Raw genomic sequence first — 16,867 nt, 5'->3', positions numbered from 1 at the left:
GTCTGGCTATATTTTAAACAAACCACAAGACTGGGTATTTAATGGAGCTGTCATGAAATGAAAAATAACTAGCTACCAGGGCCTAATTGTATCTCTGAGACATGCAACCTATCCCCAACTCATATCTCAGAGGCTAGAAGACATCTGTAGGTGCAAGGTAAGAGAGTACAAGAGATTAGCCATCTTTCCAGACTCCCTTTTTGAGGATCAGTAAACCTAGGACCAGTACAGGGTGGTCCATAAGCTCACAGTAGGTAAGTGCACAGCAGATCTACTGAAGGCAAGAGGGGAAGTCTGCCTCTTGACTCATACCGTGGCTCTGTCTCTCACCGTACTCATTCTTGCCTCTAGGAAGCCCACTGTCCCTTGACAGGCTGGGCAGGTATTCTCATCTGCTCTCTGTGGCCCAGCCAGGTGTCCCGAGATGCCTTCCTTCCATGCCAGGGGCCCAACAGATGCTGTCTGAGAAGAGAAGGCCACAGTGTCTGGCTGCAGCAGGCACTGAAGCTTGACAGTCAGTCATACATGGCTGTAGAAAGTCTATTTAAAAGGTTTTCTTTTTAATACAACTATTGTTCAGCAATATACAATACAGTTTATAAACAACTGTATATCCTTGTTTCCAATTTTTATTTAAAAATAAATATTATTGACAGTGAATTTTAATTATGATGTTTCTTTTTAATCAAAATGTCTCCAAAGAAATAATTTAATAAAAAAAGAAAAATCCCCCAAAGAAAATGTAAATTCAAAGAAAAATTTTCTAAACACAATAATCTCCTAAAAATATTTTACTTTGTCAGAAAGGCTTTGACCCAACATTTTTTACATACTATCCTCAAGGGACTTGCTCAAGAGTTCGTGCAAAATGAAGATTCAGAGGGAATGTGGAGGAAAGAAAAATACATTGCCGTGAAGAACTTGGCGCCCCATGCACACCGCACGGCCTGCACCCCATCCTATTTGGAAAATTGATGCATTATTTTAAGTCTTCTAGATCTGTGTTACTTCCCCAAAAATATGATTTATTTATTTTTGCATGGACTTCTTCATGCTTCCCTCAGTCCCTGTGTCCATGTGGCAAGGTGTCCTCCCAGGGTGCCTGCTGAGGTTTGATGGCTGTCAGTGGCCCAGAAGTGGGTGCAGGAACTTATGTAGTGCTAACAAGAGCAGAGACAGCAGAGGATCTGCACTGTAGCCTGGGCCGGTACCTGCAAGTGAAGAAAAAGATGGACAGTCAGCTTGAATCCTGAGAACCTGGAGCCCTGAGGCAGTCCAGGACAGAGGGAGGCTTTCCTGCTTCTGAAAACACAGTAGCCAGCTAGCAAGAGGCTGCTGGTGACTGTTTCAGGTTAAAGGATGGAACAATTGTTGTCAGACTTAAGTGCCTTTGCCCTGAGGCAGAAGTGCTAAATCAACTGTAGTTCAAAGGTCCAAGTCACTGCCTTATTTTACTAAAGAACCTGCTTCTTTTGTCCCCACCATAATTGTTCAACATATCCTTGACACAAAGGCTCACCTCCCCTACTTCCTCAATGAAGAAGCCACATCTAAACACAGTTCCAGCCTCCATGTCTCCTCCCCCAACCTCCTTGACTAAATGGCCCAGCTCAGCATTCACACACAAGCCCTTTCTTAAATGGTTTGATGTTTCTGTGTGTGAGCCTTCCTTCCATGACGTCCTGTCAAGCCACTCCTTCAGGTATGGCACTCAGGATTCACAGCCTGGAATGAGTTAATACTCAAGATTCTATAAATATGGCACCATGTCCACTCCTTTCTTCAAAACCTAGGCTTTCCTCTGTGCAAACACTCCATGCGTGTCTTCATCATTTCTCCTCCAGGCCACTGCTCAGCTCCTCATCTCTTCTCAAAGTGTCCAGATGTTGCAAAGGCTTCACTCTGTAGCCAGGGAAAGCCCATCCAAGAGCCCCTGGCTCCTGAGCTGCAAAATGTGCTGCTTCTCTTGGGAATTTCTGCTCTTCTCCCTTGGTGCTGTGAGAAACCACTGCCAGATGGGATGCTGGAAAACATCACTGCTGACTGCTCTCCTATAAATTTCCCCTGGACTCTCAGCCATCTGGGCTGCAACCCTGCACCCTAGAGGGTTTGGGGAGGCTCTTCCACTGGACAACTCCAGATATACAGATGGTGTAGAGGCTTTTCAAAGCTGCCTTCCTTGGCTGCTGCTGGAGCAGCTGGGCCCACTTGTCTCCATGAGGTTAGAAGAGGGGCTTCCTCAGCAAGGCTGGGTCTGAATGTGTAGTAATAGTGTCAATCTTAGTAATGTAAAAGTACACAGAAAAATTGTAATAAAAACTGCATGTTAATGGTATAGTGACAGACAGGGTGATTAAAGGAATAGAATTGAAGACCTGGAAATGAACCCACACACCTATGGTCACGTGATCTTTGACAAAGGAGCTAAAACCATCCAGTGGAAAAGAGACAGCATTTTCAAAAAATGGTGATAGCTAAACTGGTGGTTATCGTGTGGAAGAATGTGAATTGATCCATTCGTATCTCCTTGTACAAAGCTGAAGCCTAAGTGGATCAAGGAACTCCACATAAAACCAAAAACACTAAAAGTCAGAGGAGAAAGTGGGGGAAAGCCTCAAAGATATGGGCACAGGGGGTAAATTCCTAAACAGAACACCAATGGCTTGTGTTGTAAGATCAAGAATCGACAAATGGGACTTCATAAAATTGCAAAGCTTCTGTAAAGCAAAGGACGCTGCCAATAAGACAAAAAGGTCACCAACAGATTGGGAAAAAATCTTTACCAATCCTAAATCCGATTGGGGAATAATATATATATAAAGAACACAAGAAGTTAGACTCCAGAAAACCAAATAACTAGAAACAAAGAATTCTTACCTGAGGAATACCGAATTGCTGAGAAGCACCTGAAAAAATGTTCAACATCCTTATTCATCTGGGAAATGCAAACCAAAACAACCCTGAGATTCCACCTCACACCAGTCAGAAGGGCTAAGATCAAAAATTCATGTGACAGCAGATGCTGGCAAGGATGTGGTGAAAGAGGAACACTCCTCCATTGCTGGTGGAATTGCAATCTGGTACAACCACTCTGAAAATCAGTTTGACAGTTCCTCAGAAAATTCGACATAGTACTCCCGGAAGATCCAGCAATACCTCTCCTGGGCATATACTCAGAAGATGTTCCAACTTGTAATAAGGATACATGTTCCACTATGTTCATAGCAGCCTTATTTATAATAGCTAGAAGTTGGAAAGAACCCAGATGTCCCTCAACAGAGGAATGGATACAGAAAATGTGGTACATTTACACAATGGAGTACTACTCAGCTATTAAAAACAATGAATTTATGAAATTCCTAGGCAAATGGATGAACCTGAGTGAGGTAACCCAATCACAAAAGAAGTCACTTGATATGCACTCACTGATAAGTGGAACATAGAACACCCAAGATACAATTTGCATAACACATGAAAAAGAAGAAGGAAGACCAAACTGTGGATACTTTGTTCCTTCTTAGAATGGGGTACAAAATACCCATGGAAGGAGTTACAAAGTTTGAAGCTGAGACTGAAGGAATGACCATCCAGAGACTTCCCCACCTGGGGATACAAATCGTAAACTATCACCAAACCTAGACACTATTGCATATGCAAACAAGATTTTGCTGACAGGATCCTGATATAGCTGTCTCCTGTAAGGCTATGCCAGTGCCTGGCAAATGCCGAAGTGGATGCTCACAGTCATCTATTGGATGGAACACAGGGTCCCCAAAGAAGGAGCTAGAGAAAGTACCCAAGGAGCTGAAGGGGTCTGCAACGCTATAGGAGGAACAACAATATGAACTAACCAGTACCCCCAGAGCTTGTATCTCTAGCTGGATATGTAGCAGAGGATGGCCTAGTTGGCCATCAGTGGGAGGAGAGGCTCTTGGTATTGCGAAGATCATATGCCCCAGTACAGAGGAATGCCAGGACCAGGAAGTGGGAGTGGGTGGGTTGGGGAGAGGGGGGCGGGAGGGAAGGTATAGGGGATTTTCAGAGAGGAAACTAGGAAAGGGGATAGCATTTGAAATGTAAACAAAGAAAATATCTAATTAAAAAGAATGAAATCAGAGAATAAACATGTAAAAGAACTACCAATCTTTTCCTTTCTTTTCAGTTCTTGATATTAGGGTTTTTTTTGAGAAATTAATATATGAGAATTACATTTATAACATTTTCACCCTTCCCTTCTCCCCTCTAACTCCTCCACCATAGCCCAACCAACTATCTCAAATTTATGTCTTCCCTAACTATTACTATCCATTTCTGCATGTGGGGTGTGTGTGTGTGTGTTGATTTTCTGTTGCTCATATGTGTATGTATTTAGTGAGACTGGATAGCTATTAAGGGGCTCATCCAAGGAGAGGAATGCTTTCTCTTCATACATTGCCTATATCCCTTCATTGAAGGGTGAGACTTTATGAGTTCCCCCCATCTCTGTTAGTATGTCAACTGTTCTTGCAATTGTGCAGGTCTTGTTTAGGCAGCCATATTGTTGAGATTTCATAGGTACAATTCCTTGTTATACATGTAAGACACAATCTCATAGCATACATCCCGGTCCTCTGGTCTTAGATGTTCCCTGAGCCTTGGATCATAGGGAGGAGGGGGGGAGTGGAGGAAGACGAGGAGGTAACATTTGTTCATTTAATTACCATCCAAAATTATCGTTTTCATCCTAACTTTCTCCATACATGTTCTTCATCAGACTTTGCTTCAATACAGCCCCACTCAGTCACCAGTACTACTGGTCTCCTTTCTAAATAGTGTTCCTTCTATTTTCATAACAAAGGGATACAGAGAGAGAAAGAGAAAGGGGGAGGATGAGGGGGGAATTTAAAGCCTAGAAAGACATAATACTTGTTTTTTCTCGAAACTATCATAATTTCATCTCAATAAAATCCTAATCTGTACATATAATGCCATTTTCTTTACCCACTCATCTCCGGAGCACTTAGGCTGATTCAGTACCTTGATGGTTGTGGCTAGTGCGGTAGTAAACATGGATATGTGAGGGTGGTAAGCTGGCCACCAGGTGCATACCTAGGCATTATATAATTGGATCCAAAGCATTTCCCGTACTCACTTGTCCATCTTGCTCTTCCTGCAACTGCGTGTGTCATAGAACTCATGCCCCATGCAAGGAGCTGAACAGATTCCAGTTAGAAGCTCTATGACTCCAGCTGCCCATATATAGACTGCCACTGGCTCACACTATGGAGTGAGGAGACAGCAACCTCTTTCTGTGACCAGTGTCACCAGAGCTTCTATTTCTGTGCACTGCCCTGACCCCAGCTGAGAAGTTCAAGGAAAGAACTCCATCCAGATACGCTGGCCTTCAGATCATAATTTTCCAGACAGTTTCCATTCTGCCCTCCCACGGTCTGTCCACTCAACCTCTGGTCATCACTGACAGAGAAAATCACAGTGCATTGATTGCTCCAAGGACTGTCATCTTCCTTTGTACCTTCTCATTGTCATACACTGCTAGGAAGACAGATGTGGTGATGAGTGAGTTGATGGATGGCTAGGGGTCTGGATGGAATCCAGGGGCTCTCTGGCACATGGATTAGAATAGAACTATAGGGGACAGGGGTACTTCTTGGGTGTATAGAGCTTGGGATCCCAGACATCCTGCGAACTTTCCAGTATCTAGATATTGATCTTTACATTCTTGCAAACCCTAGAGGTGACAGAAACAAACATGAGTGGTGTCTAAAAGCTGGTGCAGTTGTATACAGAATTTCAAACCATCAATGTCTGCAGTGGCCAAAGAAGTAACCAATGGGAATGTGAGCCAGGCAGGGGATGGATGGCTGGGTGGAACTGTGGGCACAGGAGAGGAAAGGAGATTTAAACTTTCCGCCAAGTGCCCCTTAACTGTCACAGTCACTATTAAGAGTTTTGCTTGCTCAAGATTAAAAATTTGCAGATAAAACACACACACACACACACACACACACACACACACACACACACACACACATAGCTCAGTGGTCCATAATATTCACAGAGGCCTGAGTTCAATCTTCATTATGTAAAAAGCAGCTTTCTAGTCTGTGCTGAGCCAGAAGTGGAAGCACCAGAGACTGGAGGATCACATGGTAGTTGTCTAAGATGTAGCCTATGAAAAGTAGAAATCAATGTCTGTGGGGCATCCAATTTGGATATCTGCTTGGAGGCTGCAATTGGGTTCCAAAGCCTATTCCTGCTGCTAACTGCTTGTGTAATCCCCTCTTCATCTCTCTGGGTCTTGTAACATATGCCAGAAAATTAGTATGTGTGGGGCTGGCGTCACTAAACTGGGATCTAGATTAAGCAATACCATAGAAATAGGCTACAGGGGCTGGTGAGATGGCTCAGTGGGTAAGAGCACCGACTGCTCTTCCGAAGGTCCAGAGTTCAACTCCCAGCAACCACATGGTGGCTCACAACCATCCATAACGAGATCTGGCGCCCTCTTCTGAAGTGTCTGAAGACAGCTACAGTGTACTTACATATAATAAATAAATAAATCTTTAAAAAAAAAAATAGGCTACAAAAATGGTCACTAAAAGGCTTCCCAGTCTCCACCATGCACATCCTATGATTAGTGTCCTCCCTCCCCCAACAAGTCCTGTTGTAGTTAGTGGAGTATCATGGGATGTGAACTTTCAGAATGAGCTGTCTAAGCCTGAGTCACCCTGCTGAAGGATGAGGGTAATGGGATGTCCTAGCTGAGGTCCCTCTGGACTAACCAATGAAATTGGTACCAACTGCTTAGATGAGCCCAGCAGAGACCAAGTGAGGAAATGCCCTGATGGACTCAGACAAATCACGTAGCTGTATAAATTCCTATGTTGTCACACCAAAGTCACTGAGGTTTTAAGGTCTTCTGTCATACAGCAAAACACAGCCCATACAACACATAAACAAAAGAGGCCCAAATAGTCAGTGCCATGCAAGCAAAAGTTTTAGAAAAAGCCAGTGTAAGGCAGGAGTGCTGGACACTGCAATTCTAATACTCAGGAGGTTCAGCCAGGACGGTCCACCTGAGCTACAACATGAGGCCCTGTCTACAAATAAGCAAACAAACAGCAGGATCTAGGACTGTATCTCAGAGAGACAGCACTTATCTAAATGTACAGGGCCCTGGATTTGATCCCCAGCACCACATAAATAAATACATATAACATTTTAAGGCTAGCAAGATGGCTAAGCATACTTGAAAGTCTGGTGGCCTGAGTTCAATCCCCAGAACCATGTAAAGGTGGAAGGAGAGAACCAACTCCAAGAACAAACTTATGACCACAATCTCATCTGAACAGAACTCAAAAAGGAATTTTGTGAATGTGCTCCCAAGAGGGAACTTTTCCAACATAGGCAACTGTCTCCTCGTCTACTTATTTTTAAAATACCCCTGGATCTTAATGACCAAGGGGTCATGTTCTTCAATGGAGAATTCCTGTTGTGATGTCTAGCACTGGGCTACAGGTCTACTCTGTATGTGGGGCCTGAGTCTCTACCTCCCAGACTTCCAGATACAGCCAAAACTGTTCACTGCTATCTGAACTGATAAGTGCAACTCTGCTTGACCTTGTAGAGCACAAGTAGACAGTGCTGGATAGATGTGTTTGGCCCAGCTGGGATGGGCTCACTAATCTCCTTTCTGACACTCCTAGGCTACTGAATAGAGACTGAATAGATAGGTGGTAAGCTGAACTGATTGGATGCTAACAGCCTCTTCATCTATTTCTTCCCCTTCAGAGGAGAACAAGGAATAGTGCTGGAGTACACACAAGTATATTAGTCTTAATAAAGCTGGAAACTTGGGCAGCCTGGAAGGTGAGGAAAGCCCTGGGACGCAGTCTGGCTCATTCATCTTCACCTCAAACCAAGCACTGCTGCCTTGATTTTTCTTTTTTGTTGTTGGTGTTTGTTGTTGTTTTTCAAGACAGGGTTTCTCTGTGTAGTCCTGGCTATCCTGGAACTCACTCTGTAAACCAGGGTGGCCTCAAACTCAGAAATCCACCTGCCTCTGCCTCCCAAGTGCTGGGATTAAAGGCGTGCGCCACCACACCCGGATTGATTGTTCTTAATGAAACTGAACTGTCTTTAGCTCAAGATGAAGGTAAAAAATTAATGTTTATCATTTAGGAAGTGAGAAGGAAAATAGATATTCTGGAATCATTTAAAAGAGACTCTGAATCAAGTGGAGTGGCACATAATCTCAACACTTAGGCAGAAGGATTAAAAGTTTCGTCAGCCTGGATTACATACTGAGACCTGACACCATGTTTGTGTAAGAGGAGGAAAAGGAAGGAGGAAGGTAGAGAGGAAAAGGAAGTAGGGAAACAGAGGACAAATGGGAAGTGCAGATAATAAATAAATATAATAATGAAGAAAAACAGAAAGAATACAATGAATATGAGTGGATGTGCTTGCATGTATATACTCTCTCTCTCTCTCTCTCTCTCTCTCTTTCTCACACACACACACACACACACACACACGCACACATGCACACATGCACACATCTCAATCTAAGCATCCTTTGTCTGGGAAATTCCTCATTTCTATTTATCCAGCAACAGAAGATTTCTAAAGCCCTGTCAGAAAAGTGTACAGAATTGTTGAAGCCATTTAATATCTTGATAAAGGAAAGGAGGAGGCTGTGTCGGAGCTTCCTCTTGATTCTTGCTTTGCTCTCTGTGTAGAATCCAATCCTGTGAACGAAGCTCCCATGGTGGTCTACAGTTGTGATTTGAGGTCTCCCCGTCACGGAATGAAAGCTTTGTTCCCAGGTACCAGTGACATTTTATGAGGTCTTGGAAACTTTTTAGGCAGGACCTAGTTGGAGGGAGTCAGGTCACTTGTAGTGTGTCTTGTGCTCTCCCCTTCCTGCCCATGATGAGATGAATAGTCTCACACTATCATAGGCCCCCACCATAATGCTGTGCCTCATTGTAGGCCCCAAGCAATAGAGCCAGGGACAGAAGCCTTGGAAATGGAACAAAATAAAAGGTTTTGTTTTGGTTTGGTTTTTTTTAAAGTTGTTCATGTTGGCTATTTTGCCACAGTGACACAAGTCTAACTAACAGGGAACCTTGTGGGTTTGGCACTGGTACCCACATGTGAGCCTGGGGCATCTGGTCTGGGGCATATGGAGAGCTGAGGAACCTCTCCACCCAACCAGCCTATCTAATGATTCAGCAGGCTGAGAGCTGTGGCAGGGCTGGGGGAAGGCTGATCTGCTCAGCAGCTCGAACACATACAGCACTTGGCTAGGGGCTTTTCAGAGTTGTTCGAAAACTGCACTTTTTCTTTCTTTCTTTTTTCCAGGCCTGGGAAGTATAAGTAGAGTTATGATATTTTTAGGTCAGCAAGCTGATTCTGGCTCGGGTGGCCTGAGTGGGCTGAAGCTCATTTTGCAGGCTGGAACTGCAGGCTTTGACTATTTGTGCCTCCCTCTGCAGAGCTCTGCAGAATGTGCACACATACAGTGCAGGCAGCGGGAGAGCTGGTCCAAAGGTTGGTACTACTCCATCTTTTCATATGCAGTCATTCTAGCCTTGAACCTGGCTGTGATTTCAGGAGGAACCCTGGAGGGTATATTTGCAGCTGCTCCCTGCCCCCTTCTACTGAGCATACTATGGCCACTGAAAGCTGCTTTGTACTTTGGGAGGTTCTAACCTGTCTTCTGAACAAAGATTTCTTGGCTAGAAAACTTAGGGACCCACGCCAAGTATGCTAGATGAGGGTCCTTACTCGCTCACATTCAATTGTATTGCTTTCTTCTTTTGTAGCCTCTGTGGATGAAACAAAAGCCTAGCCCTTGAACTTGAACCTCCATTCAAGGCTAAAGAGAGACCTCCTTTTCTAAGACCTGCTCTGAAGACCCTGCCATAGCAGGGGCACTTGTCCTCTTTGTGAGAGCAGCAGACCAACCCCTCCTCCTCTAAAGGAGAGCCAAGAAAGTATGGCAGCATCCTGGCCAAGGTCAATGTCTCATTTGATCCCCTCTCTACATATCATCCAGAAGCCTAGGCTGCTACTAAGGCAACCTGTCACTTCAGGGGATTGGCCTTCATTCTTCATCACAATCTCTCACTCCCCCAATTCCTGCCTCTCTGGCCTATTTTCTTCAGAGCCTATTGACAAAGTGAAGCACATGGCCACATGAGAATGGAACCTGGTTTGTAGAGGGGTGGAAATCAAAGTCCTTAGAGTCTTCAACAGAAAGTAAATTCTAATCTGACATGAAAATTAGGAGGCACATATTATTAGCATACAAATTTTGGAAATGCCCAGGCACCTGCACCCCTGATCCCACTTTTCCTTCCACTGAGGCTGGATGACCTTCTCAGCAGGAATCTCCAAGTCTTTGACCTCATGACCACCAGCCTGGGCCCAGATGAGCTGCAAGCCACCACCCTTGCCTCTGAGCATGGGTTCCTGTATACCGTTTCTCAGTCACATACATCCTCACACCCTGCCATTTGTTAATGTCCAAGTTCACAGAGTCTGAGCCAGCTCTGGCTCAGAACCCAGAAGGAGTCTGGCTTGGATCCTACTAGGTCTGTGCTCAGCTGTGCAGTGGGCAGGTGCAGGCCCCTTCTCTGACATGGGGCTGACCCTCCTGGCAAGCCCAGTTCTCAGTTCCCCTGATGGACTCTGCGTGAGTCCAGCTTGCTGCTGAGTGGGAAGATGGCACCATGCAAAGCTGCCTCCCCTTTTGACATTTTAATTAAAGCCTCTTCATGGATATTTATCCAAAGGGAGCCTGTGAGGAATAATTGAGCACTGAGGGAGTTTGTTTGGGTGGAACTCATTTCTGTTATAAAATTAATATGTGCTGGTAAATGGGGCAAAAACTAGAAGCAACTAACTAATACTGTTGTGTTTTAAAGGAAGTAGATATCTCTTAGGAAAAAACCTGCCATGGGATCTGGGGGCATAGACTGTAGTTGAGATGTGGGCCTGTGCCCTTTGCTGGTGGCTTTCTGCCTACTCATCCTACCCAGGCCCATGAGGCTTCCTGCTTAAGTCAACTCCTCTAGTCCCCCACCCTACACAGTGGAAGGAGGATACCTGCTTCTAGAGTACTTGAGTCACTTTTTATTACTGTGACAAAATACCTCACTAAATCACCTCACAGGAGGAAGGATTTCTTTGGCTGGTGCTTTCAGAGGTGTCAGTCCATGGTCCACTGGATCACTGCTTTGAGGCTGTGAGAAGGTAGAACATGACGGCAGAAGGGCACAATGGGGGCATGCCTCTCACCGCATGGAAACCAGATACAAAGAGCAGAGAACAAGGGTGCTGGGTGAAATATATCCTTAATGCCACACCCTCAGTGGCTGACTCCCTCTTGGTGCAATGATCTTCCTCTTCCTAACAAATCATTTCAGCTATGAATCCAGCAATGGCTGACTCCAGCCATGGAGGTGGTGGTGCAGTTGGACTGGTAGAGTTGGACTGTGGCGCAGTCATCTCTTAACAATGCCACCATCTGGGGACTAATCTTTCAATTCATAAACCTTTCTATACATTACCCAAACTTATCATAGGTGAGTAAAACACACAGAGTACAACCATGGAGTTGAGTCATTTCTCTGTCGCAGCTTAATGGTGGCCTTGGGTTTCTAAAATATTTTCCTCACCTCATTGCCAACAATGCCCAAATTGCTTCATGCATATACTTGGAGAAGGCATCCTATGGTGCAGAGCCCTGGACAGATCCCCACTACAGAGGAAAGGACTGCCACCTCAGTGCCACCATGAGAACCTCTCTTGACCATCCCGATAGTACCACACATCCAGCCATGTACACTGGTCCATTGTCTTTGCCAGCCCTCAAAATGAACCTGTACAATTAACCAGTGCCTCTGCTTCTCTTGGACTGATCCATCCTTTATGTCTTGACTGCATGTTGCCTCTGCCAGGGAGTCAGCCTCAGTCACTAAGGCACAGAAAGCCAGGCACTAACATCTCTACTTAATCCTTGTACATCAGCCTTCTGAGTATTAGGATTATAGATGTGTACAACACCCCACGCTAAGTGTACTTAAAACACACAGTCAGTCAGTCAGACAGACAGACAGACACACACACACACACACAAATTTTAGACTGAAAAAACTGAGATCTGGTGAAAAGAATTAACTTGGCTGAAGTTCAGGATTTCCAGATAAATTACAGGTCACACAGATAACTTTGAGGTTTCAGATAAACAGTGGGCAGTGTCCAGTGCCAGGCTACTCCAAATACTTCATGGGCTATACTTACATCAAGGCACACTAACTGTCTGCTGGAGACCCAAGTTTAATGAAAAGTCCCCTGTCTTTATCTGATACAAATAAAGACCACCCAGGCTGTATACCTTCTGTCCACACAGTAGACTACAGCCACCACCTATGCCTCTCCTAAACCAAAGAAGAAAAAGTCATTTTTCCCCACTAGTCACAGTTGGAGCCCAGCCCAACTTCCAGAGCAAGAACTGGGAGGAGTTTCCTTCTGAATTCTAACATATTTTCATTGTTTTCTTGTTGTTTCATGCTAATTGTACACAGAATAATGTGTTTCATTTAACATTTTCTGCATTGCTGGGGTTGGAGCCTAGTATTCTACCACTAAGCCACACTATAGTCCCTCACTAGGGGATTCCAGGCAGGTGTTCTAGCATTGAACCATATCCCAGCCCCTCTCTGATGTATCCTAGGCAAGTGCTTCACCACTGAGCCACATCTTAGCCCCTCACTGGGGGATTCTAGGCAGGGGCTCTACCACTGAGTCACACCTTAGCCCCTTACTGGGGATTTTAGGCAGCTGCTCTACCACTGAGCCACACATAGCCCCTCACTAGTGCATTCTAGGCGAGTACTCTACCATTAAACTAAACTTCCAGCCCCTGGCTAGGGATCCAAGGCAGGAGCACTAGCACTGAACCACACTTCGCAGCCCCTCACTGGGGCTTCTAGGCAGGTGCCGTATCCATTAAACCACACCCCAGCCCCTCTTTCATTGGTGGAGTCTATCACTGAGCCAAGCATTCTGGCTGCATTTGTGACATTTTCACACATTCATATAACACTTTCTTGAATGGCCAACTCAGTTGGCGGGTCTTTGCCAGACTATTTCAAAATGGTCACGTTCTTCATAGCCAGGTGGCTATGGGCAGTGGCTCCTCAGCTCAGCAGCTGAGTGTGTGGGGGCTGCCTTTCTGTGTGGGGGCCAGTCCTCATCTGGAGAGATCCTGCACCCTATCTGATTTGGTTTGATAATCTTTGGGGCCATACAGTGCTAATAGGCACCCAAATCATTCTTAGTGCTTAGAAATTTACCTTACCCTTTGAGAGAATTCTCTCCTTTAACCCGCTCACAGTGACCTTAGTAAGAGGAACCCCCCCCCCTTTTTTTTTCCTTTTATGGGTAAGTCCTAGAGTCAGTTAGTGACTTACCTAACATTACAGAGCTGTAGAATGCCAGTAGAGGGTTATGGCAAGTGGCTTCCTGGTATCTGTGAATTCTAGGCTCTCTAGCCGGCTAGAACTTCTGAACTGTCTCCAGACCATTTTTCACCTGCCCCTTCCTTCCTTTGAGTGAATCAAAGCATGTCTCCATAAGGATGCTAACTGTGTGGACTCATTAATTGTCAGATCACCCTTTATACTCCAGGTCATTGGAGTATACCAGGCTTCCCCTGCTGAGCCCAGCGGTCCCATAAGAATATCCAAAATATCTCTGCCTCTATTGGACATTGTCACTGTACTTCCCCCTTGCACAGCTTTTCACCACATCAACTCTCATCTGGGCACAGCCTCATTCTAGTTCCATCCTCCGTGCCCCCCACTAACCTGTCTCCCCCCTCCCAAGAGTTCCTTTCTAGTATCAGGTTAGAGACTCCCCTTGTCCCAGGGCCTCTAGAGCAGATTCAGTTTCCTCTAGGCTGCATGTGGGCTGCTGTGGGTGTGTTTACTTTCTGACACCCATGTCTTCTGGCAAAGGGTGAGCCAGAGAGAGGGGAGACTATGACTCAGCTTCATGTCTCCCTGTCTCTTTGCACACTGCCTGCAGTGTGAGATGCAGCGTTTGAAGGGCTGATGGTTAAACACTCTCATTCTCCCCAGATGCCCACTGTGCAGAGTGGCTGGATGCTCCATACACAGCCTCCACCTGGGGCTAAGAACCAGTCCTAGATCCACAGGGAGCCAGGCTCAATAACCTGACCTGAATATGGATCTGAATAGGACTCAGATCCATCTCTCATGCACATTTTCTCAGACTCATTTCAACATTTTCTTCCACTCGTTTCTTTCTTAATGTGTCCTATCATGCAACATGCATTTTTATAAGCTCTTCCAAGTCCCTTCAATAGAATGTAGTGCATTGATGTGTGCAATATATTTGTAGGCTTTGTCTATTTCATAATATATATATATATAAATTATATATAATTATAATTTGTACACACGTTTTTAAATGTGATTTGTGCCATATCAGTGGTATTTAAGTATATTTAAGTGGTAGAATTTTTATTCTCAAACTAATTGCTAAATGAAGCCAAAATACAACCAGCAGAAAACTGGCAAGAGACTGATGCATCGCAGTGGTAGAGCACCTGCCTAGAATCCACCAGTGAGAGGCTAGCAGTGTGGTTCAGTGGCACAATGCTTACCCCAAATGTAGGCTCTTGATCCCCAGCACTACAATAAATAAACATGCAAACATAAATATACTTATTAAAAATAAACTAACGAAAGCTGGCAGTGCACAGCAGTTCATAGGGCTTAAGGGAACACGATTTGGAAACACTTGCTCTAGGTGACCTGAATCTACTTCCCAATGTGAAATGTGCACATGTGGATTCTGGAGTGCTAATTACCCTGACTACAGAATAGAGCTAAGGTGATGGAGAAGAATGTCTAACCCTCCCTGAAGCCCATATCCATTCAAGCTGTCTGGTGTTCTTTTCTCCTGTTTCAGGGTCCTTTAGTCAGACGATCCAAGAGTCAGGCACAAAATGAGTAGTCTCTCAATGCTTGCTCATTTCAGGCTGCTAAGCAAACAGCAGAGGTCCTTGTCCCAGCCTCCCTACACTTCACCATAGAGCCAGGCCTGACAATCACCTGACATGCAGTCTCAGGGTAGAGAAGAGCCATGTGACCAGAACAATCAGCCTTACCAGGCCTGTCTTCCTATTTACAACTCCCATCTGGCTTCTGCTTCAGGGATACCTGAATGCTGTTTCTCACTGAGGACTTTACCTTTAGAAATGTAATTCGGTCAAAATGGTTAATGCATTTTAATTGCAGAGGGATAGTGCTTGAAAAATTGTATAACATGTGTTCATTAAATAAAACCAGTGCCAGGGAACTGCCCAGAATGTGTCAAGCATTAAAATATGACTCTAGAACAGAACACATCATGAACTATGCTCTTGTGTATTTTCTTGTTACATTAAGTTTTAAAGCAAATACAGTTCATCCATTCACCTAGAGACTAGACATATGTCTGCAGAGACAAACCTACAGTATCGTTTGAATATCATCAAGAAGTCTAGGGCCACGCTGTGTTCCCCAGATAACTTAGTATCCAGTCACTGGAGGGTACATGACACTGTACCAGAAAGCTGGTGGTGACCTGTGGGCTGGCTGTGCCTCAGCTCTACCTTCTGTATCCAGTGGTTCAGAGGTGGGCACAGAACATAGAGTGGAATAACATTCTGATCACATCACTGCCTGGGATCTTTCTTTCTATGCCATCTTTCCTGGTATGTGTGCCAGAAATTCTACAGCTAGGCATGATGGCAGCCCCAAACCAGGTATCCAGCAAGGATCACCTGGTCCACAACTCACCCATCTTCCCATTCATCTTTTATCCTTTTGTGTAGCCCCTTTCAACCAGCTACACACCCATTCCCACATCCCTCTTCCCACCTACCCAGCAGCTACTTTTTCCATCCATTTTCAACCCACCCATCCATCCTTGTGGAGACAACCACATCCCCTTTCTGGATCTGAAATGCTTTTGCCCCCAAGGATCAGAAAGGCTTGGTCTTCAACTGGTGAATCTATTCATAGAGGGATCTGATCTAATCACTGATGACTCCATTGATGGATTCCTAAGTTGATGGTATTATTGAGAGTGTATGAATATCTTTGGAGGTGAGGCCTGGTTGGAGTTAAGCTACTGGAGGGTTGTTTGGGGGGACTATATATTATGCAGGTCTAGTTCTTTATTTCCTCCTTGCTTCCTGGCTGACACAAGGTGACCAGCTGTGCTTCAGCATTTGCTCCCACCACAGTGTTCTGTCTCGCTTTGGACCCACAGTAACTTGTAAAACCATGAGCCCGAAATGAAGATTCCTTTATTTAAGTTGCCTGTGTTCGGTATTTTGTCGAGGTGAGGAAAAATATAAATCCTCTCTCTACTCATCCATAAATCTCTTCCATGTTTTACTGCTTACTAATTTTTCTGTCTAGTCCTGATACACTTAACCACTCATCCATTCATTTTTCCATCCATGTGTCAATCCATCCACCCACCCATCAGTACGTGTACACACACACACACACAGTCTTCTCACCTACCCACATAATCATCCCTTCCCACCCACTGCATCGTCCTTTCCATCATTTCATCCACTCATGACTATATTATCTCATGTCCACCCAGTTATATACCCTTCCCCTTGGCTTACCTGCCATCTATCTGCTTTTCCATCTACTCCACCTCTCTGCAGACATCCATCTACCTATTGCTCTAACTATCCTACACACTGTCTTCTCTTGGCACTGTTTTCTCTGAGCTGCATAGCCTATCTGTCTCCACACTGGCTGGA

The 16,867-nt window shown here is 44.8% G+C and overlaps 1 protein-coding gene across 2 annotated transcripts in view; it reads right to left on the bottom strand.

Annotated features, from left to right (window-relative positions):
• Positions 1–615: 615 nt before the first annotated feature.
• Vstm2b (V-set and transmembrane domain containing 2B) overlaps positions 616–16,867 on the bottom strand; it is a 31,036-nt gene continuing 14,784 nt past the window's right edge. Inside the window, exon 6 of one of the 2 annotated variants that reach the window (XM_021169183.2) lies at positions 616–1,211. In XM_021169183.2, coding sequence (XP_021024842.1) covers positions 1,123–1,211 — 89 coding nt within the window. In that variant the 3' untranslated portion in view covers positions 616–1,122. The remainder of the gene's footprint in view (positions 1,212–16,867) is intronic. The other variant, XM_029479192.1, reaches the window with a different exon arrangement.

This window comes from Mus caroli, chromosome 7 (genome assembly GCF_900094665.2).
Source record: "Mus caroli chromosome 7, CAROLI_EIJ_v1.1, whole genome shotgun sequence".
Lineage (NCBI taxonomy): Eukaryota > Metazoa > Chordata > Mammalia > Rodentia > Muridae > Mus > Mus caroli.
This window is presented reverse-complemented; position numbering and strand designations above follow the sequence as displayed.